This window comes from Lissotriton helveticus, chromosome 2_1 (genome assembly GCF_964261635.1).
Source record: "Lissotriton helveticus chromosome 2_1, aLisHel1.1, whole genome shotgun sequence".
In the NCBI taxonomy this organism is placed as follows: Eukaryota; Metazoa; Chordata; class Amphibia; order Caudata; family Salamandridae; genus Lissotriton; species Lissotriton helveticus.
Window position 1 is genome coordinate 1,969,186,414 of NC_136059.1, and position 26,151 is coordinate 1,969,212,564.

Sequence of the window (26,151 nt, forward strand, 5' to 3'; positions counted from 1 at the left end):
AAAGGAAAATCAAAGCTATTATAAGAAAGAACTGGCCCATAGTACTCACAGATGGGGTACTATCAAGTAGATTTGAAGAGTCGCCTACTAATACTTTTAGGCGGGCAAGATCAATGCGGGACAATCTGGTTAGAACAAGTCCAGAAATTAAAATTGTCGGTACATCGCTTACACAAAGAACAGGTTTTTCAAATGCTCATCATGCAGGGCCTGCAGATTTGGAGTAAATACAACCCATTACACAACCCCCTTCTCCGATACTCGTATTGCTATTAAAGGGAGTTATGGTTGCCGCACTGAGTTTGCTGTAAATGTTCTGGCGTGCACCTGTGGGCTGCGCTATGTTGGTAGTACGAAGCTGCAGGTGCACGCCAGAATATTGCAGCATCTCAGGGCCATTGTCCACAGCGATGCAGCATACCCCGTAGCAAGGCATTTCAAGGCAGTTCATAATAATAACTTGAACTGCCTTACTTATTTTGTAATCAATACAGTAGCACCACTGCGAAGAGGTGGAGACAGGGAGAAATTGCTGAGAAGATTAGAAACTCGAACTATACTCGAGTTAGACAGTAAAAGTCCTAATGGATTAAATAATACCGAAGATCTGCATTATCTTTTATAGCCCTATGAGTTTTAGTTAAAAATGTATGATAGATGGTCAGTAAACTGTATATAGTATTAAGATTTATATCTCCAGAGGTTTTTCATTGTGGGTCTGATACAACTGGTTAAGAGAAAAAAAGATTTAAAATAGACCTCCAGAAGTAATGAAAATGATTTTAAATTAATGTATTGTATGAGTTTAAGGGTTATTTGAGTTTATTTTGTCTAGCTTTTTGAGCACTTTACGTTTTCTTTTTAGCACTCTAGATGGTCAATAGTAAAAGTTTGAACTTTACTAAGATTCGCAATTTACAGTGCATTGACTCTGAAATTTGAAACGAAAAACATGGTAAAACATCGGGAAAAAAACATATAAAGAAACTGTGGAAAAAAACTCCAATATAGTCAATTAATTTTGCACATAGTATTGTACATAGATCCATTGTAAATTATATGGAGATGAATTATTGTACATATGAGATTTATTTATAGTTTTTAACATATGAAGTTATATTTATGAATTTTGTGGTATTGGTGTGAATCTATTAAGATATGTGTTGACATATTTGTATATGTGGTTTTTTCTAAATACAGTATATATAATAACTGTGTTTTTATGAGGAGATTCAGGCATTTATGCAGAGTATGAGAGTCATTGTTTACAATCAAGTAAATGCAGCTATAATTAATATTTAGTTCAAGCAAGTAGTGCAACAACATTGAAAGTTGTATTTATTTGCAAAGTTTAAACAAACATGACGTAAGAAGGGATTATGTCTTCTATGTCCATGCTAGAGTGTACCACGTGATTATGTGCACCAGGGGCGGACAGTCGTAAAGAAAAAAACACTTATAAGGTATACAATACTGCCTAAATTTTGTGTGAGCAAGAGCACGGAGGTGCTCGAAACGCGTCGCAGCAGAGCGGAAAAGAAATAAATACCTTCTGCCTCGAACATTGTGGTCCGCCTTCTTCATTTTCCCAGGAGTGGATGAGTGGAGAAATTGCTGTTTGGATAGCCCATTAAGAAGAGGCGTTCTGCCTCAAAACGCGTCGGCAAATGGATAAAAGAAATGGATCCAAATACTGCAAGCAGCCTCGAGGTGCCTAATGGCTGTAAGGGACTGCAACGTGTGCCCTCTCTGAAGCTTAAGGGCAATTGGTGTGTATATATATATATATGTATATATTATCTTGTTTGGGGAGACACCCAAACCTTCATACTTACCTTAATTGCGTGGTAACGTCTTGTGTGATAAAGGCCTACACATGGTAAAAACTTGTGTGGTAATAATTGCGTGGAAAAGGCACTGCTATGTAGGAATCATGTAGTAAAGACTTTTTCCCATTTAAAACAAACCCATGTAAACACAATCATATTGCTTTTACATATTGGAAATTTAAAAAAATATATTTAAAAAACACTATCCACACTGTGCCCCAACACAACCTACAACCTATTTTACCTATTTGCACACATTTAAACAAACAACTTTGACCACAGTATTTAAATGTAGATTTTTTTTAAATTAAAATATACTCTTCAATTTCAAAATAATACATTTATAAGAATTACGATACATTAATTACATTAATTCAATAAAACGCTAACTACCAAATTCCCTGATAAACCCCACAATCCTAAAAATTAAAATAATACTAAATTGCAATAATATTAAATAGCAAATTTTATAAATTAAATGAACACAAACATTACAAAATAAGCAGTAATTAAATAATGCTTTATAAATAAATACAAAAGTAATTATTAAAATATGCAAAACACCATCCACAATAGCACACAAAATAACAAGCCCTAAAAACAATCACATTTAAATGTTATAGTAAACTATGATGAATACCAAAATATTTTAATGTATTCTATTTTTTACCAACATCAATATGTTTTACATACAAAATCAAAATACCTACCATCTTTATTATGTCCCACATTTCTTTTGCAATCATAATTTTATTGCCACAATTCTATCGCTAAACGCTATTTTACCATTTCTGTTCAGGTCCCATATCCGGTCCAAATGACTCTCCATTCATCTATCTTACTGAAAAATGTGGAAATCACCACCATGGGTTTTAGCTTCACAACTTGTTTGATGAAACCCCTTGGTTAAAATATTCTGATTAGACACTGTTTGCAACTGCTCATCAATAAATGCTAGGCAATTAACAGAAGTTGATAATGTTGTGTCTTACCAAGAAAATTATATTAAAACATAGGGGCCTCTTCACAAAGGGAAATTTACATGTGGAGATTTCCAGCTATACCTAGGTGGAGATTTCCACCCAAATGGTATTTACTGATTCCGGGCAGAAAGCTCTACCTAGCTATAGGATTTACAAATCCCCTTCCTCTTAGAGGTTTGTGGCGCCTCTTTTGACTTTGATTGTGCAGTACATTTACAGTCAGATTTCGTCTATACACTTCTGGGGACTTTGGCAGTGAAGAGCTCCTCTGTAGGTGTGGTGAGCCCTGAATGGAAAGTAAGAGGGAATTTAAATTTGAATTTGAATTTTAAAATATTTATAGAGCGCTCTTATACCAGAATCGGTTTCATGGCGCTAGATAGCAGTAGATCAGTGGAAGCGGGGAAGGGGACTAAGCTGCTGCAGATCTGGAAAACAAAAAGGTCTTAAGATGTTTGCGAAATTCCAGATAGGAAGATGACGTCCTAAGAGTAAATGGGAGAGAATTCCAGAAGGATGGAGCCAGCACTGCAAATCTGGCCCCACCGGACTTCTGTTTTCTGAAGCGAGGGACTGACAGAAGGGCCAAATGAGTGGAACGGAGTTCTCTGGAAGGGAGGTAGGGGGAGATGGCTTCGCACAAGAAAACGGGGGCGGTCCCTGATCTGGCCTGGTAGGTGATGCATCCGAGCTTAAAAAGGGCCCTCTCCCTCACTGGGAGCCAATGGTGGGACTGCAGCAAGGGGGTCGTGTGATTGAACCTGGGGAGTCCGTAAATCAGGCGAGCCGCCTGATTTTGAATCTGTTGGAGCCGACGGAGCAGGTAAGCCGGCGCACCGTTGTAAATAACGTTCCCATAGTCGAGGCGCGAAAGCACCATGGCCATGAGGATAAGTTTAAGTGCAGCGGTTGAGAAGAAGCGGGAGACCCTTCGGATGATCCGAAGGGAGAAAAAACAGGCAGACACAACTGCATTGGTCTGCGTGTGGAGGGTCAGCAGGGGATTGATGAAAATGCCTAAGGTTTTGACTTTGGAAACAGGGAGAGGGGGAGAGCCAAGGGCAGAAGGCCAGAAGGAAGGGGACCAGGGACTGCAACCACCCCCCGTCAGGACCAGTTCGGTCTTGTCCGGGTTTAATTTGAGGTGGTTGCAGTTCATCCACCCTTGGATAAAAAGCATAACCTTCTGGAAATTAGAAGCCGAGGAAGGGGAAGAGGAAAGGTTGAAAACAAGTTGGAGGTCGTCGGCGTAATTGAACACCGAGACCTCCATCTGCTGTAAAGAAAAAATGAGGGGTGAAATGTATAAATTAAATAGCAAGGGGGACAGGGAAGAGCCTTGGGGGACTCCGCATGTCACCCTCCTAAGAGGAGCAGTGAAGTTGGCAAGATGGACCGCCTGTTCCCTGTCCGTCAAGAAAGAACGGAGCCAGGCAAAGGCCGTGCCCCCAATGCCCGCCGCTTCGACACGGGTCAACAAGATGTCATGGTCCACCGTGTCGAATGCGGCGGACAGATCTAACAGGACCAAAGCCTGTGGCCAGCCAGTATCGATACCCTCCCTTAGTTGATCCATCACCGACACAACTACCTTCTCGGTAGAGTGCAGCGGGCGGAAGCCCGCCTGGCGGGCGGCAAGGCAGCCCGTGGATTCCACAAAGGAACTCAGGGACCTGGTGATATGGGCCTCTGAGACCTTTGCGAGGTATGGAAGGAGGGAGATAGGGCGGTAGTTGGCAGGCACAGAAGGATCGATGCCTGGCTTTTTCAAGATAGGGATAATGACTGCCGATTTGTGGGCGAGGGGAACGATGCCAGAGTTAAGGGAGTGATTAATGAAGGTAAGTGGAGGAGAACAGCATTTGGAAAAGAGCTCTTTTAGAACAAAAGCAGGGCCAATGTCCCGAGGGGAGCCCGATTTGATCCGGGCCAGCAGAGGAAGCAAAGAGTCTCGAGTGAGGGGAGGAAACTGAGTGAAGGAAGGGACGGGGGGGTGAGGGAACAGCGGAAGGTACCGTGGATGGAGGGGGAATGTTGGCCCTAATGAGGGCAATCTTCTCAAAGAAAAAGGAGTTGAGGGAATTACAAAGTGTTTGGGACGGGGGGATTTTAGAGGTCGCCCTGTCGGAGGCGGCCAGCTCGTGGACAGTGGTGAATATCTCCTTGGGTTGGTTTTCTGCTGCCAAGATTCTACCCGAGAAATACTCCGTTTTGGCTTTTAATTTGTCACGTTTGTAATCTTTCAGAGACAAGCAGTAACTAGCCTTGAGGAGAGGGCAGTAGGTACGACGCCAGGCGCGTTCGGCTCTGCGGGTCGCCAGCTTTTTGTCCCTAAGGGCGGGTGTAAACCAACGGTTGGCCGCATGGGCGCGTTTAATGGTCACTCTCTTAAGGGGAACGATGGGATCACACGCTTTTAACAGCCAGTTGTTAATGGCTGAAAGCTGGGTGGAGGGGGGTAAATCATTAAGCTCCGGGCTGGTTGCCACAAGGGAGGAGCAGACCGCCGGGAGGACCGCCTTATCCCACTTTCTGGCCCAGATGTTTTTGGGCAGAGGGGGTTTAGGTGGCCGTCCGAGGTTGGCTGTGAAGGAAATGAAAAAATGGTCCGACCAAGAACAGGGGGAGATAATTGGGGGGTCCATAGGGATGTTAAGGGACCAGATTTTGTCAAGCTGATGGCCTTTGATGTGAGTGGCCATACTCAGCTGAGGAAGGAAGTTTAGGCTGGTGAGCAGGGCCGTAAACTCCTTAGATCTCGTATCTTCAGCTGGGTCATTCGGCCAGTAGTTCAAGTCTCCCAATAAAAGAATGGCGGAGTTGTTCACCACAAGGGTGGCCAGAAGGTCCTCTAGGGAAACACCATACACATGACAGAAATCACAAACACTTGGCACAAATGAACAATCTAAACACGTAAATACACCCCACACACTGGGCTCTTCCCTCATATCCTTGGACTGCCTAACCAACAGGAGGCCAGCCACACAACACCTACAGAGGCCAGCAGACATCAGACAGGCAGCCCCACTCAAGATGAATAGGAACTTCACTGAGTAGGAGACAGACTTTCAACTTTTGCAAGAACAAGCTATGTCAATGAATTGATGGTGACGGCAAGCGCCGTGGGGATCTCAAGAAAATCGGCAGGATGGGGGGGAATGAAGAATAGCATTTCCCTGATACAGGTGGCAAATGCTCTTTTTAGAGTCATACTTATATCAGATCTCCATTGATTTCACCTAGAGCAGTATGTACTGTACTCCCCTTGTACCCCGACCTACTCGAAGACCTCATTGCCACTCTGTCCTTCCCTCACCATTCACAGATAGTTAGGGATCACACACATATTTGGGTGTCTAACAAATACTATCAAATTACACTTAACATAACCAAAGTGACAGCCAAATAAATTTCCTAGTAACACACGTTAAATCCTCTCTCTCCTCATCTGCACCCTTCTTAAATAATTGTTCCACAAAATGAAAGGCAAGGCAACTAAGATGTTAACCAACATGGCTGGAACACGTATTTTTATGCCTTGCTTTCATAGGCGGGCAGGCTGTGTGTGACCGGTTGATGTTGGAATGCGTTTCACATGTTGATGGGTGCAACTGAGCCAGGTCTGTTGACCCCCTCCCTAACCTTGCAGTGGCAGGTTTGTTGCATGTGTTTGAAACCTTGTTAGAATTCTGTTTCACACAACTTGAAGCTAATATTAATACTTTTTATTTATATGTTTTAAATACGTAAAATAATTTAATACAAAAACTTTTACACATTTAAAAACATTTCCCTATTTTAACTTATGAAAAGTTAGTGTTATTTTTCCCCCCATTGTTTTCTACGAGAGTGTGTTGCAAAACCGGTGTTTGGCCATGTATGGTACTTGACTAACTCCAACCTTGACTGGAGTAGATTTTAGGCTGTTTTGTCAGTGATACTATTGTAGTAGATGTAATTGAAATATTTGCAAATAGCAACAACCCTCAAACTTAAGGCTCGTCAAATGGAGCGCAAGTGGCGTACAGCCTATTCAGGACACGACAGAGCCAACTTTCGTAAGGCTCGCAGGGATTATCAAAATCTCATTCTAAAATGTAAAACTAACTATTTCTCGGAAAATTTTTTTACGGCCCAAAATAAGTCAAAGGAGCTGTTCAACATTGTGGAAAATCTCAGCACTAGCGACAGAACCTCTCTTCCTATGGCCCCCACCCAAGAGTTTTGTAACACACTCAACTCTTTCTTTTTTGATAAAATTTGTACTATCAAACAAAGTATTCCCATCACTCAGCCCCCTCTTTTGTTTGTAGACACTTTTTACAACTCTGCCACCTTAGACTCCTATCTCCTCATAGGCAATGTTAATTTACTCAAACTTTTAACTAAGGTCAAAACTGGCTCCCCTGATGACATTTGTCCCCCCTACATCCTGAAAGAAGTGGGCACCAATCTTCCTGGGTGCTTACTTTCTATATTGAATGGGTCACTTGTACAGGGCAAAGTTCCATGCAATCTGAAAAAAGCTCTCCTCGTCCCCCTCATAAAAAAGGCAGGAGCAAACCCGTTAGATCCCATCAATTACAGACCTATATCGTTGTTGCCATACTGTGCCAAACTGCTGGAGTCACATGTTTGTGAAAGTATCTCCAGCTTTTTGGAAAAATCTGAGTATCTGGCACCGAATCAAGCCGGGTTCCGACCTTGCCATTCCACCGAGGCGGTCATTCTCTCGGTGCAAAATACTTTGAGGCGGAACGCAGACGCAGGAATCCATCAGGCGCTTGTGCTTCTGGACCTCTCTGCTGCGTTCGACACGGTCGACCACACCATCTTGGTCGACCGTGTCGAACAGGCAGGTCTCAGGGGCCCTGCACTGAGCTGGATCCGCTCTTTCATCACGGGCCGTACACAATCGGTCAGATTGGGCTCCTTCTCTGCTCCCACTATACCTACCACCTGCGGGGTACCACAAGGTTCCTCGTTATCTCCCCTGCTTTTTAATGTATACCTACGCCCCCTTTTGCACTCCCTTCGGAATGCAAAGGTAACTATTTTTAACTACGCGGATGATTTGCAGCTCATCTTTCCTCTAAACACCAAGGACTCTGTGGTTGAATTTCAAAGAACTATGTCCCACATACTGAGTTGGATGAGCTGCAATCACTTGAAGCTCAACCCGGGCAAGACCGAGCTGGTCCTGCCCGGACAGAGCTCACTCAGTTGGAATCCCAGCTTCTGGCCTACTAGTATGGGCGTCCCCCCATCTAAGTCATCTTCGGTCAAGAGCCTAGGTATCTTCATCAGCGAGGATCTCTCGCTAAAAAGACAGGTCGGAGCAGTGGTATCCTCTAGTTTCTTCCAATTGAAGAAAATAAAAAAAATCGCCCGCTTCTTTTCCTCAGCAGCCCTCACACAGATCGTCATCTCCTTGGTTCTGTCCAGGCTGGACTTTTCTAACAGTCTCTATCTCGGCCTCCAAATTGGAGAGCTCAAACGTCTCCAGCTTGTTCAGAACCAAGCCGCCAGGCTTCTTCTGAATATACCCAGGAGGCAATCCATCAGATCTGGCCTTAAGCAGCTACACTGGCTGCCAGTCGAGCAACGTGTGGTCTTTAAAGCCGGGTGTATTCTGTTCAGGTCTCTGAATGACACTGGCCCTTTATTCATCAGAGACTTATTCAAAAAATATTGCCCCTCCCGTCACCTCCGATCCACTTACAAATCACTCTTGATTGTACCCCCATTCAAAAGGAAGCGCCTCGGAGGTAGTTGTTTCGACCACCTTGCTGCTGTTCTTTGGAACTCTTTCCCTCTCCACCTAAAGCTGAATGACAACATCCTCAGCTTTAGACACTCCTTGAAAACTTGGCTTTTCTCTCAAGCTCACTACTGATCTAGTACAGCTCCACTTATTGACTGCCTTGCTTGGTTCTTTCCTATAGCGCCATGAAGCCTTCGGGCGTACGAGCGCTCAACAAATCCCAATTAACATTAACATTAACATTAACAGTCTTAATCTTTCGTGCAAGTGGGCTTGTATTTGTATACCCATCCCTAAACCCCTCCTTCAATTCCCTTCACCTCACACATTTACTAGTAAATATTCCCCATTGTCAAATAATTCCCCTATGTACCTCCTACAACTGGAGTACTGCTTCCTAAAGTCCAAAATGTCTCTATGTATAGGCGCCGCTGTATTTTTGACAGTGATGTGAGATAACACTGCATTCTAATAATTGTGCGTGACACTGCATGCGTTTTGCTCGTTTTGTATTTCCACAAATTATGAAAAAAAGCTGTTTATGCCAAAGGATCCTACTACATCATTTAATTCACACTTACAGTGATCTTTGTTCAATTACCAGTTTGCCATCAATATTTTATGTTTTTATCATGTAGATAAGATGGAGGCTTACTTTGATTGAACAGGACGGTTGCATTATCAATATGCTGTCGAGTTGGAAAATGGCCACAGTCCCTGAAAAATCCAGACAACTCACTTTTATCCATTTCTTTCCAGAATTCTCTCTTGCAAAACATATTTTCATACACTAAAAAAAGAAAAAGCATATACATACGTTATTTTGAAATTGATTTGTCATTCCTTTTCCACGATTACATCTTGCCATAGGCTCGGTTTTGTTTGCTAAAGTAACCACCTGATACTCCAACAACATATTTTTAAGAAGGCAATACGAGTGTTGCTTTGTAATAAAGGGAACAACTAGATTTGAAAAGCGGGGGTGGGGCAACTGAGGGGTATGAAAACGGTGCCAGGATGTTCCATGGAGCTAGGTAAAGGAAGTGTGGCACCATAGACTTTCATCAGTATTGACGCAAAGTGCATTTGATGTGCACAATGCTCCTAGGTGACAGGGTAGCTTTCCCAAATGGGCATTCTTTTAAGCTGTATCAAAGTAGTAAAAGGGAACATATAGGGCCTGATTCACAAAGGTAAACTTACACTTTGGTGTACGTTTAGGATTCTTTGCTAATCACCAAGGTATTTTAAGTGTAGTACCTTTACAACTGCAGGTTCTCTGCACATAAAAATATAGGACAATCCGATTTGTTTTATGTGCGGACACTCCACAGTGCGTAAACACTCAGGCTCATATTGTACTCCACAGAGATGATCAAAACCCATAGACAATCTCAGTGCAATGCCACAGTACAAATAGCCTCATGGCATGCCTCAATCTTAGAGTTTGTGTCAGGAATATGACATTTAATTAGAATATGAATAAATAAATGTTCTTGTGTAGCGCATGCTAAAAACGGAATTGACTCTAAATGTCCTAAATTTCTTCCAGTGAGAGAACAGAGCCCCAGGGTTCAGACAGTTTTATTCAGGATAACACAATGTGATGAAGTGGAAAAACTGTGGTGAACTCTAGGTTCCCTGATTCCAACGATCATCACTTAGCTATAGTAAAACTCTCTAATAAATCTTAAAAGAAATTAGCATTCTAGGTACCATTTGGAAACCCTGTGGAAAATTAGACAATGATAGCTGGAAAGGGCATATCTGCTGTTTTGGATCTGCAAAGGTCTAACATTTATTATTGGTATTCTGTAAAACACATGGCAGTTTGCCAGTACTTGTACTAAATAGGTCTATGTTGCCGCAGCAAATGTTTATAACCACTATTTTTTTCAACTGTACACCTGTTTAGTAAGTGTTGCTTGGTAGGTAAACAATAGTAACTGAAACCCAAATAAGTAACAGAGAGCAACTAATGTTTTCATTCCTAGGTTTTATTTTAATTTCCTTTGGTTAAGCACATTACATATTGATCTGGTGGATATTATCCTCTATCTACACACCATCTGGAGAGCTTACCTGACGAGGACCCTGGGTTGTCCTCTATCCCTCACGGCAGAGGGATACCGCTAACCCCGCTACTTCTCGCCGCACCCGCTCCCCGGGTGCCGCATAGCGGGTAGAAGCGAGGGGCTTGGAGTTGTTGCTGCACAGGACCTGGGAGGAGGGGAGGAACACTTGGCTACCTCGAGAAGGGCGGTGAGAGGCAGGGACTCGATAGACCAGGAGTCCCTGCACAGCTTTGGAGATCTTGGCCGCGCCCCCTCGAAGCCACGCCCCCGCCCAGCTGAGTGCTAAAAGTGAGTGAAGTCAGGTGCTTGGTGGGAGAGCTTACCTGACGAGGACCCTGGGTTGCCCTCTATCCCTCACGGCAGAGGGATACCACTAACCCCGCTACTTCTCACCGCACCCGCTCCGCGGGTGCCGCATCGCGGGTAGAAGCCAGAGGCATGGAGTTGTTGCTGCACAGGACCTGGGAGGAGCGGAGGAACACTTGGCTACCTCGAGAAGGGCGGTGAGAGGTAGGGACTCGATAGACCAGGAGTCCCTGCACAGCTTTGGAGATCTTGGCCGCGCCCCCTCGAAGCCACACCCCCCGCCCAGCTGAGTGCTAAAAGTGAGTGAAGTCAGGTGCTTGGTGGGAGAGCTTACCTGACGAGGACCCTGGGTTGCCCTCTATCCCTCACGGCAGAGGGCTACCGCTAACCCCGCTACTTCTCGCCGCACCCGCTCCGCAGGTGCCGCATCGCGGGTAGGAGCGAGGGGCTTGGAGTTGTTGCTGCACAGGACCTAGGAGGAGCGGAGGAACACTTGGCTACCTCGAGAAGGGCGGTGAGAGGCAGGGACTCGATAGACCAGGAGTCCCTGCACAGCTTTGGAGATCTTGGCCGCGCCCCCTCGAAGCCACGCCGCCCGCCCAGCTGAGTGCTAAAAGTGAGTGAAGTCAGGAGCTTGGTGGGAGAGCTTACCTGACGAGGACCCTGGGTTGCCCTCTATCCCTCAAGGCAGAGGGATACCGCTAACCCCGCTACTTCTCGCCGCACCCGCTCCGCGGGTGGCGCATCGGGGGTAGAAGCGAGGGGCTTGGAGTTGTTGCCGCACAGGACCTGGGAGGAGCGGAGGAACACTTGGCTACCTCGAGAAGGGCGGTGAGAGGCAGGGACTCGATAGACCAGGAGTCCCTGCACAGCTTTGGAGATCTTGGCCGTGCCCCCTCGAAGCCACGCCCCCTGCTCACATCACTACCTACTTAAAATCACGAACGGCGCTCAGCGGAACGCGAGCGGAACGGGCTGGGCTGGGCCACCCCTCTAACATTACATCTTGCTACTCCAGTCCCGGTAGTCATTCTGACGCTATTAAGGGCATCTGCCCATTTCTAGTAGTCTGCATTAATGTCCACCCGCTCGGGCAAGAGCCTGAGGGGAGTGGGGGAGGTGGGTCCCAGCAGTGTAATAGGTACTATGGATAAATTTATAACACGGGTTGCAGCTGCCATAGAAAAGGAAATTGTAATGACGGAGCGGCGTCTTTCGCAAGATTTTCACCCGTCTAAAAGATCATCCCTGGGCCCTTTAGCTCAGGTAGTATCACCTGTATGCAACCTTGTCCCCCTCTTACCCACACCCTGTGTGTCTGAGGAAACAAGGGTTGCATCTTTGAGGGCCAGTATTGACAAATTGGAGAGGCTGTCTGAATTGTCCACACCTCCTCCTGAGGTTGGTGGCAATCCAGTAGTGTCTCCCATTGTAACCCCTCCTTCCATAGTATGCCCTGTTCGCTCTCCACACACAGAGGCAATTCCAAAGCCAATAGGCAACCCCCGGCTGGCCCGAAAGGTCCCTGTAACCGCAAAAAGAAAAAGGATTGCTAGCCCACGTAGAAGAAACCCCTTGAAATCATGTAAGAAGCCAAGAAAACAGGGGTCTAAGGACATAGGTATTAAAACGGTTGAGGGCTTGGGCCCGACTAATCCCTTTTTTACCACCAAGGGGAGAGGTCCCAACCTAGAAAAAGTGGGTGTAGTGCCCTTTTTCAGTTACCAGCCATTAGCTCCCTGTGTCCCTGTTTCTATTGAACAATGTGAGGAATTGCTGAAAAAACATCTGTCTCCGATTATCGACAGAGTTGTTGGGCTAGGTGACAGGCTAGACAGGTTTGAACAATCGACCTTAGATAGCTTTTTCTCACTGAAAGCACTCATCAAACTGCACTCTAGGATAAGGGATGAGGATCAAGGAGGGCTAACTGCAAGCAGGCAAACCACAGAACTCCAGCTGCCTTCGTCTGCTGTACCCTCTGCGGCCATTTTGGAAAACCCCCAGATGACCGTCAACATTCCTTCAGTGTCGCTTGTGGCTACCTCTGGGCCTATTGGTCATATAACGCAACCCCAGCAAAGTACTCCCAACCCCTCTCAAGTCCCGGGTACGAAGCCGGGCCGGGTTGAGTTGATGGGTGGGAGCGGTCCCGCTAAATTGAAGGGAACATTAAAGGGGATGGGCAAAGGCAAAGGTAAAGCTAACAGTCAGGCTTGTCCAGTTAAAACCACGTATAATAATCCTGCTCCTACCCACCCACACCCACAAACACTTCCAACTAAAGCTGTCCCAAAAGTTTCACCTCCCAAAGTCGCCCCAATGCCCCCTCCTATGGACCTACCCCCAGACTGCCACCCTTATGTTGTTGTCCTTACAAATGTCCCTCCCCTGAAGGCCGATCAAAACAAAACTCCTCAAGCATTAACAAATAAAACGTTGCACTGGTTAGAGTCCAACAGACCCCTTCCTAGGGGTTTTGATGGATCAATTATAGGAGTCAGAAGGGTAGGTTGGGTGGGTCTTAGCCACAAGCACCTAGAAGGAGACTGCGTGGTGGTCAACTTCAGGGATTGTAGAGTAGCTCAAACTATTTGTAACTACAAACCTACCCCTGGGGGACCGGGAATTGGTACAGTGGATTTAACCTTTTTTTACCCAAGACCAGTCACCCCTCGGATTGGCCGAGAATTCGGCATGGGTTGGAGCAATAGCCCCGCCTATTCTGAATTTCCCGCTAACCCCCAATTCTACCCTCTGTCAGTTTGGCCATCGCCAGGGGGGAGACCACCGGGTTATTGAACCGTAGGCACCACTAGGGATCCCAGTGTGGTTAGTGTAGACGATGTCACTGAGCAGATAGGGCTAAGTATTGATCATGAAATATTCCCTCTGAGTATGGTAATCTCCACTCCCATACAAGAGAGTAATCAGCATCCCGGGAGGCAAGGTGGGGCTGGCAGCCATATGACTCAGGACCCGCTAAAGGCGGGAGGCGACCTCGATCCAGGCGGTGAGCCAGCTGTGGCAGATCCAGTCCTTAGGATCTTCAGCTGGAACATCGCGGGAAACGACAGGAAGTTGGGTTTGCCTGACTGGAATGCTCTCATGGAGGGTTATTCCATCTGTATATTCCAGGAGACGTGGGCAAAGGACCCCTGTCACAAGGTGGGATTTTCTTCCCACTTTGTCCCAGCTGTCTCCTCTTTGTTAGGGAGGGTTCGCCCTTCGGGTGGTCTCCTCATTTGGGTTGCTGTCTCCCTGGATTGTAGGGTGGAAGAGCACCCTACAAACTCTCCAGATATCCTTAACATCACGCTAAAGGACTCACGGGGCTGTTTGCTCCTAGACATTTTTAACATCTATGCTAGAGGCACTAGGGGAGGCGTACAGTCACCCACCATTGCCCTTTTAGAAGATCTCCTTAGGCATCGGCCAAGAAAATCGTGCACTCTGGTGGCGGGCGACCTAAACTGCACGTTTGAGCCCCTAGGCCCTGACGACATGCTGGGCATAGAAGAGGAGGACTCGAGGAAGGGGATTCCGGCCCTGGCTCTGCCCCCCATCAAAAGGTGGACACAAGTGGCGTTGCAAATCAACGCCCTTAACATGGGATTTAATCTGAGGGCGGTCAATGGAAGGTCCAAATCGGACCTGATCGGTGCACATACCTACAACAGGCCCAACCATACGTCCAGAATAGACTACATTCTTCTAGACGTATGCCTATGGAGTACTCTGAGAGACATGGAGATTATTCAGACCATTGAGAGTGATCACAATCTTCTCTCTCTTGTGTTATCTCCTGAGTGGCTCAGGGGCAAGGCTGGATTACATCCCCTGGCGGCATCTAACTCCCTGATGGCCAGCGTATCTAACTGTGGGAGGCGATTGAAGTGGGCCAAACTTGTCTTGTCCGCTGAGAAAGTCTCAGCTATAGGGGCACTGTTGGCTGCAGCCCAGAGTAATCTGGGCTCATTGTCTCAAGCGCCTGAGGAGGCCACGCTGATTTTTTGTGATCTAACCAGGGCCCTAAGTAAGCTCTTCATTATACCCTCTAAGTCTTCTAGCATTTCTAACAGGACCAAACCCATGAATAGACAGGGATGGTATACACCAAAATGCAGGTCCCTAAAAAATGCCCTGATAAGGGCAGTTAAATCAAAGTTCCAACCAGCAATCAGGGCAGCAAGGAAGGACTACTCCCACACCTTAAGGGCAGCGAAAATGGAGTGGGAGGAGAAATTCTGGGAAGACCTGTTGGTAGCTAGTAAGGGAAAGGATGCAAGGTGTTTTTGGAGTTTGGTTAGATCTAGGAATAGGCCCGATGCATCGCTCGTTACTTGTACCATCCCCGCCCAGGTCTGGTACAACCATTTTGAGGCCCTGTATTCCCAACTAGAAGGGGTCCTTAGTGAGCCCTTTTCCTTCGAGGTTGATGCTTTAGTTCGGGGTGGTGATGATTTTACCGCGAGGGAGGTGGAGGCCGTAATTAAGTCCCTGGCCCCACTAAAAGCAGCTGGGCCAGACGGGCTACCAGGTGACTTGCTACGAGCCGACCCGAAGGAATGGGGTCATTTGGTCGCTAATCTTTTAAACGCAATTATGAGGGGCGCACTGGTGCCTGATTCCTGGAAGGGGGCGGAGCTTGTCCCGATATTTAAGAAGGGGTGTCGGGACAGCCCCGCCAATTACAGGTGCATTAGCTTGACTCTTCCCAAAAGATAGCTGGGAAGGTGATTTTGGGGAGGGTCCTCCAATGGGCTGATGACTACAAGATCTTGTCTGACTTTCAGGCAGGGTTCCGATCAGGCACCGGGACGATCGAACAGGTCTTTAGGCTGACGCTCCTTTACTGGAAGGTGGTGGTGCTGGGTAAGGGCAGTCTTTATATGGCCTTCATTGACCTGAAGACTGCCTTTGACCTAGTACCTAGGGAGGAGTTATGGAGGGTTCTGCATGGGCTGGGACTGCCCCCCTATATCCTGTAGCTTTTGAACAAATTTCATACAGACAACTATGCGCAGGTACGGTGGGGCACGAATGGGGAGAAAACCAACAGGATCCCGGTGTGTAGGGGCGTCCGCCAGGGATGCGTGCTAGCTCCCACACTATTCTCACTGTATGTGAATGGTGTGGTAGAGCACCTGCTTAAAGAACCAGCAGATGCCCCGTCCCTGGCGGGCATTCGGACCCCACCCTGCTCTTTGCGGATGACACCATTCTTATCGCGAGGACACCCTGGGGTCTCCAAAAGCTCCTCAAACGCTTCCAGGAGTTCTGCTCTCTTAGGGGTCTAAAGATAAATGTAGACAAGACCAAATTTCTGACCATGAACCCTCCTAAAAGGTTAGGACCCCCCCCCCCCCGATTTTAAACTCTGTCCCCTTGGAGAGGGTCTGTGAGTTTGACTACTTAGGGATCCGCCTAAGTAACTCCATGAGCTGGTCCCCACATATTCATAAGATGCTGCTGAGCCATAAAAGGGTTACTGGTGCCCTACTCAGGGAATATCGCTCATCTGCTAAACATTGCATTTCCCCGGTTATTGACATCTATAAAGCCAGAGGGGTAACTGCCGCCCTGTACGGGGCGGAGTTGTGGGGCACCTCAAATCTTGAGGTTTTAACTAAAGCAGAAAGCAAATTCCTGAAAGACCTTATGGCACTCCCCCTGAGCACCCCAACAGTTCCGGTGCTTCTCGACTTGGGATGCAGATCTATTGCGGACCAGGCGCGCCTCCGGCCTCTGCTCCTGTGGGCTCGCCTGTGGAGGGTCCCAGAGCTAGCTTCTTATGCAGCAGGCTTGTCGGAGGTGATGGCCATGGAGGGGTGACATCGAATCAAATGGCTTAGGGACGTCAAGAGCCTTTTGGGGGAGCTGGGGTTGGCTGACTCGTGGGCTACCCGTTCTGCTCCTCCCAAAGCCGCCCTGAAGAAACTTTACTGGGAGTGGGTATCATCTAAACTCATTTGCAACCCTCGTCACTGCAACTCAACCACAGCATTTTTAAGAATTAAAGATGTGGTTGCATTTGAGCCCTATTTGGACCTCATTTCTATTCCATTGGACAGGGCTCTTTATTTTAAGCTCAAAGTGGGTACTTTACCTTTAGGCAACCTGGTGACTAGGTGGAAATCAGCTTCCGAGTCTTCACCCTTTTGTGCTTTGTGTTTAACGAGGGTCGAGACGGTGGCACACATTCTTTTTGAATGCCCGGACTATTGTGCTCCAAGGAGGCGCTGGCTTACTCCAGTGTGCAGACTTCTAGGTACAAGACAGCATTTGGTGTTACCAAATTTTTAAAATGGGCATGGGTGATTCGTTCTAAAAGGCTTTCCATTGCAATTTAATTCTTTTTTTAAATATTTATTACAGCAGTGTTGCTTGTTTTAGCTTTTATAAATTTCTAAACTGTTTTTATCTTGCCTTAAGAAATGTAATTCTCAAAATGTATGTACTGCTTTTAAGATATTTACGTATCGAAATAAAGCATATATCACTCACTCACTACACACCATCTACACCAGCATTCTCAGCAGTGACTTTCCCTAAAAATATAAGATTCTGCCTTTTAGTAAAGTGGAAATGTGGAGAAAAAAAATGCCTTAAATTAATTATCGCAATTGCTCAAGTCCAATGAAGTTCCTCCGATTCCCATCACTTATCACTTCTTTAGCTGCTGAACTGCTGCTCCTTTAACTATCCCTCTCCATCGGTCTGTCTGACCTGGACCTGTTTAGAGCGCTCCCCTTTAGGAGTCCCGCTGGAGCACCCTGGAGAAGTCCTTCAGTCAAGGGAAAGGCTACAGAAACAAGTAACCAGCACAGGACTTAAATAGTCTCTGTGATCCTAGGGATGGAAGGATAAGAATGGAATAGTAAAGTTGAAGTAGCGTAAAGGGTATAAGTCTAGGGAGTCGGAGTAAACATGTCCTACTTAATCCATCCAATGGTTCTGCTTATGATGGTGATTCAATGGTAGGTTAAGGAAATAGCAGCATGTCTTGTTTCTCCCAAATGATTGTAGCACGATTTGAGTACTATTGAAAATATCCAATGTTCACACAGGTCTACAGGTCTCCCTCTTCTTTTACCAAGAGTTGTATCAGACACAGAACCAGCATTTTTATAACGTTTAGCTGGATTTCTGAGCTGGCCATGACACTGCTGAGTCTGTTTCGAATGGATACCATTTCATAAGATCCCACTGTGCATGTGAGCCCCGCAAGCTGAAATGTCAGCTCTTAAATGTTATGAATTTCCAATAAAAAGTATGGGCCTAATTTGGATCTCGGCGGACAGGTTACTCTGTCACAATGATGACAGATATCCTGTCTGCTGAAATATAATTACATCCTATGGGATTTATATTTCGGAGGCCGGGATATCCATCACCATTGAGATGGAGTAACCCATCCGCCTAGATCTCAATCAGGCCCTATATCTAACTCTAAGCCACATTTACATTTTGGTTAAAACATTCCATTCAAATAGTTTTAACATTAATATTGTATTGTTGTTGGAACTAACACATTTTCAGAGCATTCCTTTTTTTCTTATTTCTAAATATACATCAATATTTTCTTTTAGAGAGAAATTTAATTTTGTTTTGCTATTGCACTGTATTGAAACATCTCTAATTAAAGTAAATGATTGTTATTCCTAAGTCCGATTAGTGCATATTAAAATTCATTGAAGAGTTGCTACACTTTAATCAATTTTCAGAGTAAGTCACTTTTCTATTTGCCACTTTTATTATGTGATAAATTATTTTAATGCTGATGCTGTCTGCTTTTTTCTAAGTATGGTTTTCTCTACAGAGGTCAGTTTATATTTCTCTGGATGAGCCACTTGACTGAGAAGTTCAGTTTTGAGAAACGACTGCTGTTCGGAGTCAATGATCACACCTGATGATGGGGTTTGCTGCTTAATGTGCTTTGCAACTTTTGTAAAAATGCTCACTGTTTCACAATCATTGGATGCTGCTATAGTGGTGAAACAACGCCCTTTCACACACGTTCAGATCCTGGCTACGGTACAAAGTAGCACTAAGCCACATTCTAAACTGATAGATGTTTAATACACAGGAGAGAATAGCAATGGGGTGGCTGCAGGGCTCGGAAATACAAGCATTAGCAACCTCACATCAGAACAGAAGGCTCAAAAGATAACTGGAAAATAAACCGATTTTGATTGGCTCCTTGAATATGCATTGGTCTTCTAGCAGGTGTTGGATTTGCTTTATTTTCCAGCAGTGTGATATTAAAAGGGCAACAAATCCCTCCACAGATCTGCACCGCATTCCCTCTGCCTGATAATAAAGTGTGTCCCTTCTCTCACTCATTGGTCCGTGATTAAATACGAACGTGATGTCACTTAAGGGAATCAAGAGCACTGGCAAATGAGATAAAAGAAAGAGTAAACCTATCAGTGAATAAAGTATGCCTTAATATGCATCGTAGTTGAGAGAATGTTTTTAATAAACAACAAAATAAACGTACCCAAATAGCCGACCCATAACCAAAGATAATGTATAGTCTATGCATTCTGACACAGATACAGCGAAACAGTTCTACATAGGTATTTTAAGGTGAGTGTTCCAGTAGAAGGTAAACTTTTTTGAAACCTGCTCAGAAAAAGGATTATGAGATCCTTGTCTGTGACCCAGTTCTCCAGGTGATACATCAAGAACCTGCCAAAAAGCTTGGCTGAAGTATCAATCAAACTAATAGGTTGCGGCGTCCCGTTCATTATCCTTGTTAAAGATCAGCGCACTATGCTAGATTGCCGTGTAGTTTGGATCATTTCAGTTTTAAATAATTATAATGTTTTGCTATAGCCTGCTAAAGTGATACCAGATTTACAATACAAAAACCTGTATTTTTAGAGTCTTGAGAGTACTGGTATTTATTATGTACATTCATCAATCTATAGGATTAAATGGTTATACGTTACACATTATATGTTTTTAAAAGGTCAATGTTCCAGACTATGGGCTTGGTTCACAAAGGGAAATGTACATCTGTATATGTAGATTTCTATCTATGCAGAGATCTCCTCTCGGATGGTATTTACCACTAAGGTGTACGAGCATTCTCCCCCTTATATGAAGAAGTGGAGACTCCTACTTTTGAAATGTTGAGTGTGTGATACATTTGCAGTTGGATTTCTATTCTGTTAGGTGGATATCTACGCCAACGGGGTGGAGAACTCTGCATAGAAGGGAATAGAAAAAGATTATAAACGCCTCAGATCACAAAGGCATGACAAACATTAACACTCCAAACACATAAATACAGCCCAATCCCTGCCTGTTCCAAGGAACACTAACCAAGGACATGTAGCAACCGTCTCTCCCTACTATTTCTTGTATCACCACTCATGCCACTCTGTCCTCCCCCCTCCTTTTCACATATGGGCAGATATCACACACATATCTGCCTGTCCAACAAAACAGTACACCTAATAAGAACACACTGCAGTTAAATATACTTAAGCTACACCTAACCAACCAACTTAATAACATACACATTAGTAAAGGCTCTCTCCTGCTCAAAAAATTGTTCCTCAAAATAAAGGGGAAAACAACAAAGATATTCATCAACAAAGTGAAATAAATGGTTTGGTTGTGACTTGCTTTCTTATGTTGACAGGCTGTGTGTGATTGGTTGATGTTGTACTGAATTGTACCTGTTGATGGACTGGAGAGTGACATGACTGTTGCCCCTCTACCCCCTGGACTAGCAGGTGTGCTGCATGTGTTTAAAACCTCCTAGGAAAATTGGATCTATATTACCTGTATCTATCAAAACAACGTATTTACATTTTATAAGAAACATTTTTAATAGTTGGGGAGGGTGTGTGTCCTTCCCAAGTATAAATCAATAATCTTAACAGGTCCAACACACAAGTTCAATAAATAAACATGGTTTAAGCCTGGTAGCAATGGCACTAAGGGGACAGGTTTAGCCTAAGTAAATCTGTGTAAAGGATTTAGCAGCACAAACACAATTTAAAAGTATATAAAAACAGTAGAATAAAAATCACATAGCCAGTTTCATACATTTAAAAAAAAAATAAGGCAATAAGTGTCACGAAAAATGGAAGCACCAATCAGAAGTCACTGACCGAGACATAGGCGCAATTACAGGCTGCACACAATGAAGCAGAGGTCAGATGGCCCAAGCATGTCACCCAGGCCAAATATTTTTCCCAATTTTAGCTACTGACTGAGAGCCTGATTTACATCGTGATGGAGAGGTTACTGCGTCACAACGGTGACAGATATTCTGTCCACCTAAATATAAATCCTATTACGTCCTATGGGATTTATATTCGGGGGACAGGATATCTGTCACCATTGTGACAGAGTAACCCATCCGCTAAGATATAAATCAGGGCCTTAGTCTATGATCTGCCAAGATCTAAATCAGGGGCTTAGTCTATGAACTAGAAGTTGAAATTCATCCTGCAGGGCAAGGTTGCAAGCTGTGGTTAATAAAGTCCCCTCAAACTCAGATAACAGTTGGACTAGGTCCCAATAAAGCCATTGGTTGGTGGGGAAAACGTAGAGAGGGGAAATTCTAATTTCACACCTGCTGAAGTCCTCTCATTGGTCAGACACATGTTATGCTTTTGCCCAGTCCAGGTTTCAACCTTCAGTCTTTTTGGACGTTCTAAATCCTCCATCGGGGCAACCCTGGAAGGAAGCTGAATCCTACAAAGATATCGTAAAATCGAGCACACTTCCTGCAAGATCCAGCTGATGCTCTGGGGGCTTGGAAGTCCAAAAATGTTCCAAGCCCCAACTTTTCAAAATGTCTGCAGCAGTTTCTTTTGGTCTCTTCTAAGACCTCAGGGTCAAAAGTTAGGGGTTAGGTCTCAATCCAGCAGAGGAGGTTCCAGTCCAGATGCAGTTGCTGTTGGTCAGCGAGTCATTTCATCAGAAAGGCCTCTTACAGCTTGTTGTGTCCTTGGAGTCACACAGGAGGTCACCCAACTGACCTTGGATTCCACCTTTGAGTTCTGGGTACATGTGGGGCCAGTCCTGCCCCTCAGGCCTTAATACAGAGAGCAGGTCCAGTCCTCTTCTGTTCTTCCACAGGTCCAGACAGTGTTCTGATGAGCTGTGGGTGAGATGCCACTTTTGTAGGATTCACTCGGCAGTGGGTGGGGGTGACATCTGGGCACTCAATAACCAAATAGCAAATAATCCCTGTGGGCCAAACTTCCCACTTTTACAGCACAGACTGTTTCCCACTTTTGCAGCACACACTTACTGCACACTGTTCTGGGGTTTTGATGGAGCTTTTTGTTTTTAATAATTGGCTTATTCAGTTACACAATGTATAGTAACTGACTATGAGGACACAAAAATGGAATGCTCACAAATTTTGCACATGACTATCTTCTTACAATACAGCAGGTTGAGGAACATCGGATCTTTCTGGGTTAAATCCAACATAGCAGACCCCTTAGTCTCTTTCTTGTGGCTGGTGTTCAAGCCAGAGGTGTGTCTAGGGAATTGAGCACTCCACTCATCCTCCTACACACCAAACTGATTCTGTGACTAGCCTCCCCTACTGATGGGCTTGTGCTAAGCTGGCTGTAGTGTAAGATGGCATCAGAGGGATTCTCTTCCACAGATCTCCCCTTATTATTAATTATGGTTGGACAAGTCTTACCGAGGCCCCTTTCAAGTTAATTAACAACCTCAACCCTTCCAAACTGTCTTTCCTGATGAGGCCCATAACTCACTCCCAGTTCTCCTTACGAAACAAAATCCTAAATCAACTTCTGGCAGACTACTGCTAATTTGCCTACTTGAGCTTCAGGCAGGCAAAATCTACCTTTTTAATGATATCAAAAGTGCAACTTCACCATTAAATTGGATGTTTAATACATATTACAAACAGTGGTTGAATCATGTCTGTAGCATACCTTAAACCACAGGTAGAAAAATAGTATTTGAGTTACACCTGAATTTTTCTCATAGGATCAGGCACAATCATTTACAGTGAAAATAGTTTTGGGGGCTAGACATTGTTTGGGTAAGCCATCACTACATTTTTGCATGTACTACTTTTAAATACTAGGCACCTTACCTTACGGACTACAAGACCTACTTGGGAGTGACTTCATTATTTAAAGTAGTATTAACACCTGTCAAAAATGGTAATTTTGACAGATTTGCTTGCAGGTTTAAAATCTGTACCATTCAAACTGCACATATCAGCCTGAAGCAAAGTTTTCCTTTTCAGCCCAGTGCTGCAGCCCACAGATGACATTTAACTTCCATGGCATTGGTGTATTTTCCTCCATGGCATTTGCTGGAAAATGAAATATGCCAATTGAAGGATTAGCCAATTTTATCATGTTTTAAGAGTTAGAGCACATACTCTGTGGACTGGACAGAAGTGCCCCAATGTGCAAAGTTAAAAAAAAGCTATACCAATCATCAAAAATTAAGTGTGATCACACAAGAAAGTAAAAACAAATAATAATAGTTAAACACTGAAACATAACATATATTTTATGCTATTTAAAATATTTTTCTCAATTATTTTCCTATTTTCTCCTAAATGTTGTTAGTGGCATGCGTTTTGTACGATTTCCATGAGAGTGTGTTGCAGTACCAGTGATTGACCATGTGAAGTGTGTTAGAAATGGGGTTGCAGGTTGCAGGTTGGCTGGGGTAGGAGCCCTACTCAAGCAGCAACCACATTCTTAGTCAGGTTAAGAAGCTGGCAGGCTCTTTTCTTTCTTTCTTTTTTTTTTTTTTGCCATTAGTACGATGCCTTACAAAACAATAGAGAAGAAGAAGAGCTTTATCTTAACACTTAGTAAAATTGATACAATAATTAGTAAAAAAAGAAACTGGAGGTACAGAACACGGAAGGGTTACAACAACTAATAATGCTACATAATAAAATACAAACAATAAACCTAAAAAAATAACAATAAGTGTATGACTAAACCCATTGCAGACTAGACTAGACCCTATTAAATCTGCAGCATGCACGGGGGCTCTAACCTTAGCTAGGGCTAACTTGGATTCAAACACCTCTCTAAGCAGTGCCCAAAACTCTTTAACATTTGGACTAATAGGATTTATCCATGATCAAGCAAAACAAAGATGCGCACAAACTATAACAATAGAGAATAATGCCCTCTCAGAATTAATGACCTCATGCTTGAGCCAGAGGAGGATTTCTTTTTCAGTAAGCTGTAACTAGTGACCAAATTGCGCTGCTAATGTTGGGTAAACATCTTTCCAAAATAACCTAAGCGCTGGACAATGCAAAAACATGTATTTTAGATCTGCCGCATTGAAATTACATTTAGGGCAGTACGACTTACTAGAGGATCGAGGAGTTGCCCACTTAGAGGTGAGCTTGGGTGTGTAATACAGCATAAAAACAGTCTTGTGTTGCTGCAACTTTAAAGAAATGGAGGTAACTGCTCTATTTAAGGTATCTAATGACTCTTGCACTTCTACTGCTGTGATATTGGTGTTCAAAAGCTGACTTAATTTTACTGATATGCGCAGGTTGTCATCATGAGCTGATGCAATGAGTTTCTGATATAATGCACCAATGACGCCTCTGCCAAAGTTACTGTATATGGCTGCAGTTAATACTCTTGCCCATGTACAAAATAATCTCTTATCTGAAGATATTTAAAAGCAGAACTATGTGGAAGCCCAAACTCATATCTAAGAGCAATAAATGAATGAAAACCCTGATTATCATATAGATGGCCAAGCCTGTTAGTGCCCAAGGACTGCCAAATTCTTCTGACAAAATCCTGGAATATATCGGGCAAAATTGGATTTCCCCATAAAACAGTATGGCAATGCAGCAAAGGCCAAGAACATTTCTTGAAAATCTCACACCAGATCCGGGGTATATCCCTAATGACTTTGAATTTAACCCGCTTGTTGTAGATGGGGTCAGAGGTCTTTAAAGGCTGAATTCTAAAGACGGCCCACAAGCTAATTGATAAGCCAGTGAAGATAGTCCTGCTTCCAGTCCTGCTTCCAGCAAGATCCGCATCCGCCCAGCGAATGCAGCCCAGAAATAGAACTTAAAGTCTGGAAGCCTGAAGCTTCCTTGTTTATAAGGCAGTTTAATGAGGTTGAGAGCCCTTCTGGCACGTCTATAGCCCCATATATAACTGCCTATAACACTTTCTAGACGCTTAAAAAAAGAGTTTGGACCGAGAGGGGAATTGACCGAAAAAGGTATAAAAACTTGAGCAAAATATTCATTTTGATTAGATTACACCTGCGGATAATACTAAGAGGGAGCCAATGCCAGATGCACAATTAGACCGTGACAGATTTAAACCCCTTTAGTGCTAAGGCAATATTCTTCTTATTCACTAATTTCCATTGAAATGAATGGGCAGTGCATGACGAGTTACCCTTGTCATTAGCATCCAAGTGGTTAAGGAGTGGTTCATAGTTCAGGGCGATTGACTCCTCTACCCCACTGCTAAGACAAAAACCTAAATATATAGCTGGGTTGATGACCCCCAGAGACATTGCCAATATGTCAGACTGGTAGTTAAGGATTGTCCGGGTTTTTGCTAAGTTCAACTTCTAACCAGAGAAGGAACCAAAGTGTTGCGCCTCGTCTGTTATATGAGGTAATGCTTTTACAGAATACCCCACTGCTAAGACAAAAACCTAAATATATAGCTGGGTTGATGACCCCCAGAGACATTGCCAATATGTCAGACTGGTAGTTAAGGATTGTCCGGGTTTTTGCTAAGTTCAACTTCTAACCAGAGAAGGAACCAAAGTGTTCCGCCTCGTCTGTTATATGAGGTAATGCTTTTACAGAATAAAAAGCAATATCGTCTGCATATGCAGTAAGCTTTAATTCTGTACTATTCAGCCTTACTGGGAGGATCCCCGAATTCTGCAATAGGTGTCTAATAAAGGGCCCGATGTAAAGTGCAAAAAGCAGGGGGAGAGTGGACAGCCCTGAAAGTGCCCTTTTGGATAGGGAATTGAGTAGATGACAAGCCATTCTGCTTAACGACTGCAACCGGATTTTTATACAATTTCCAACCTAGAGCAATTAACTGGGTCCCGAGTCCGAATTCAGACATTGTCCCCCAAAGTGCTCCCAGGCTAACCTGTCAAAAGCCTTCTCTGGATCCAGCATGAGCATACCGATCTGG

General features: G+C 44.4%; 1 protein-coding gene across 1 annotated transcript in view; it reads right to left on the reverse strand.

Moving 5' to 3' along the window:
• The window catches only part of IQCM (IQ motif containing M), a 1,609,700-nt gene that overhangs the window by 455,112 nt on the left and 1,128,437 nt on the right, over positions 1 to 26,151 (reverse strand). Inside the window, exon 14 of the mRNA XM_078676908.1 lies at positions 9,235 to 9,369. Coding sequence (XP_078533034.1) covers positions 9,235 to 9,369 — 135 coding nt within the window. The remainder of the gene's footprint in view (positions 1 to 9,234; positions 9,370 to 26,151) is intronic.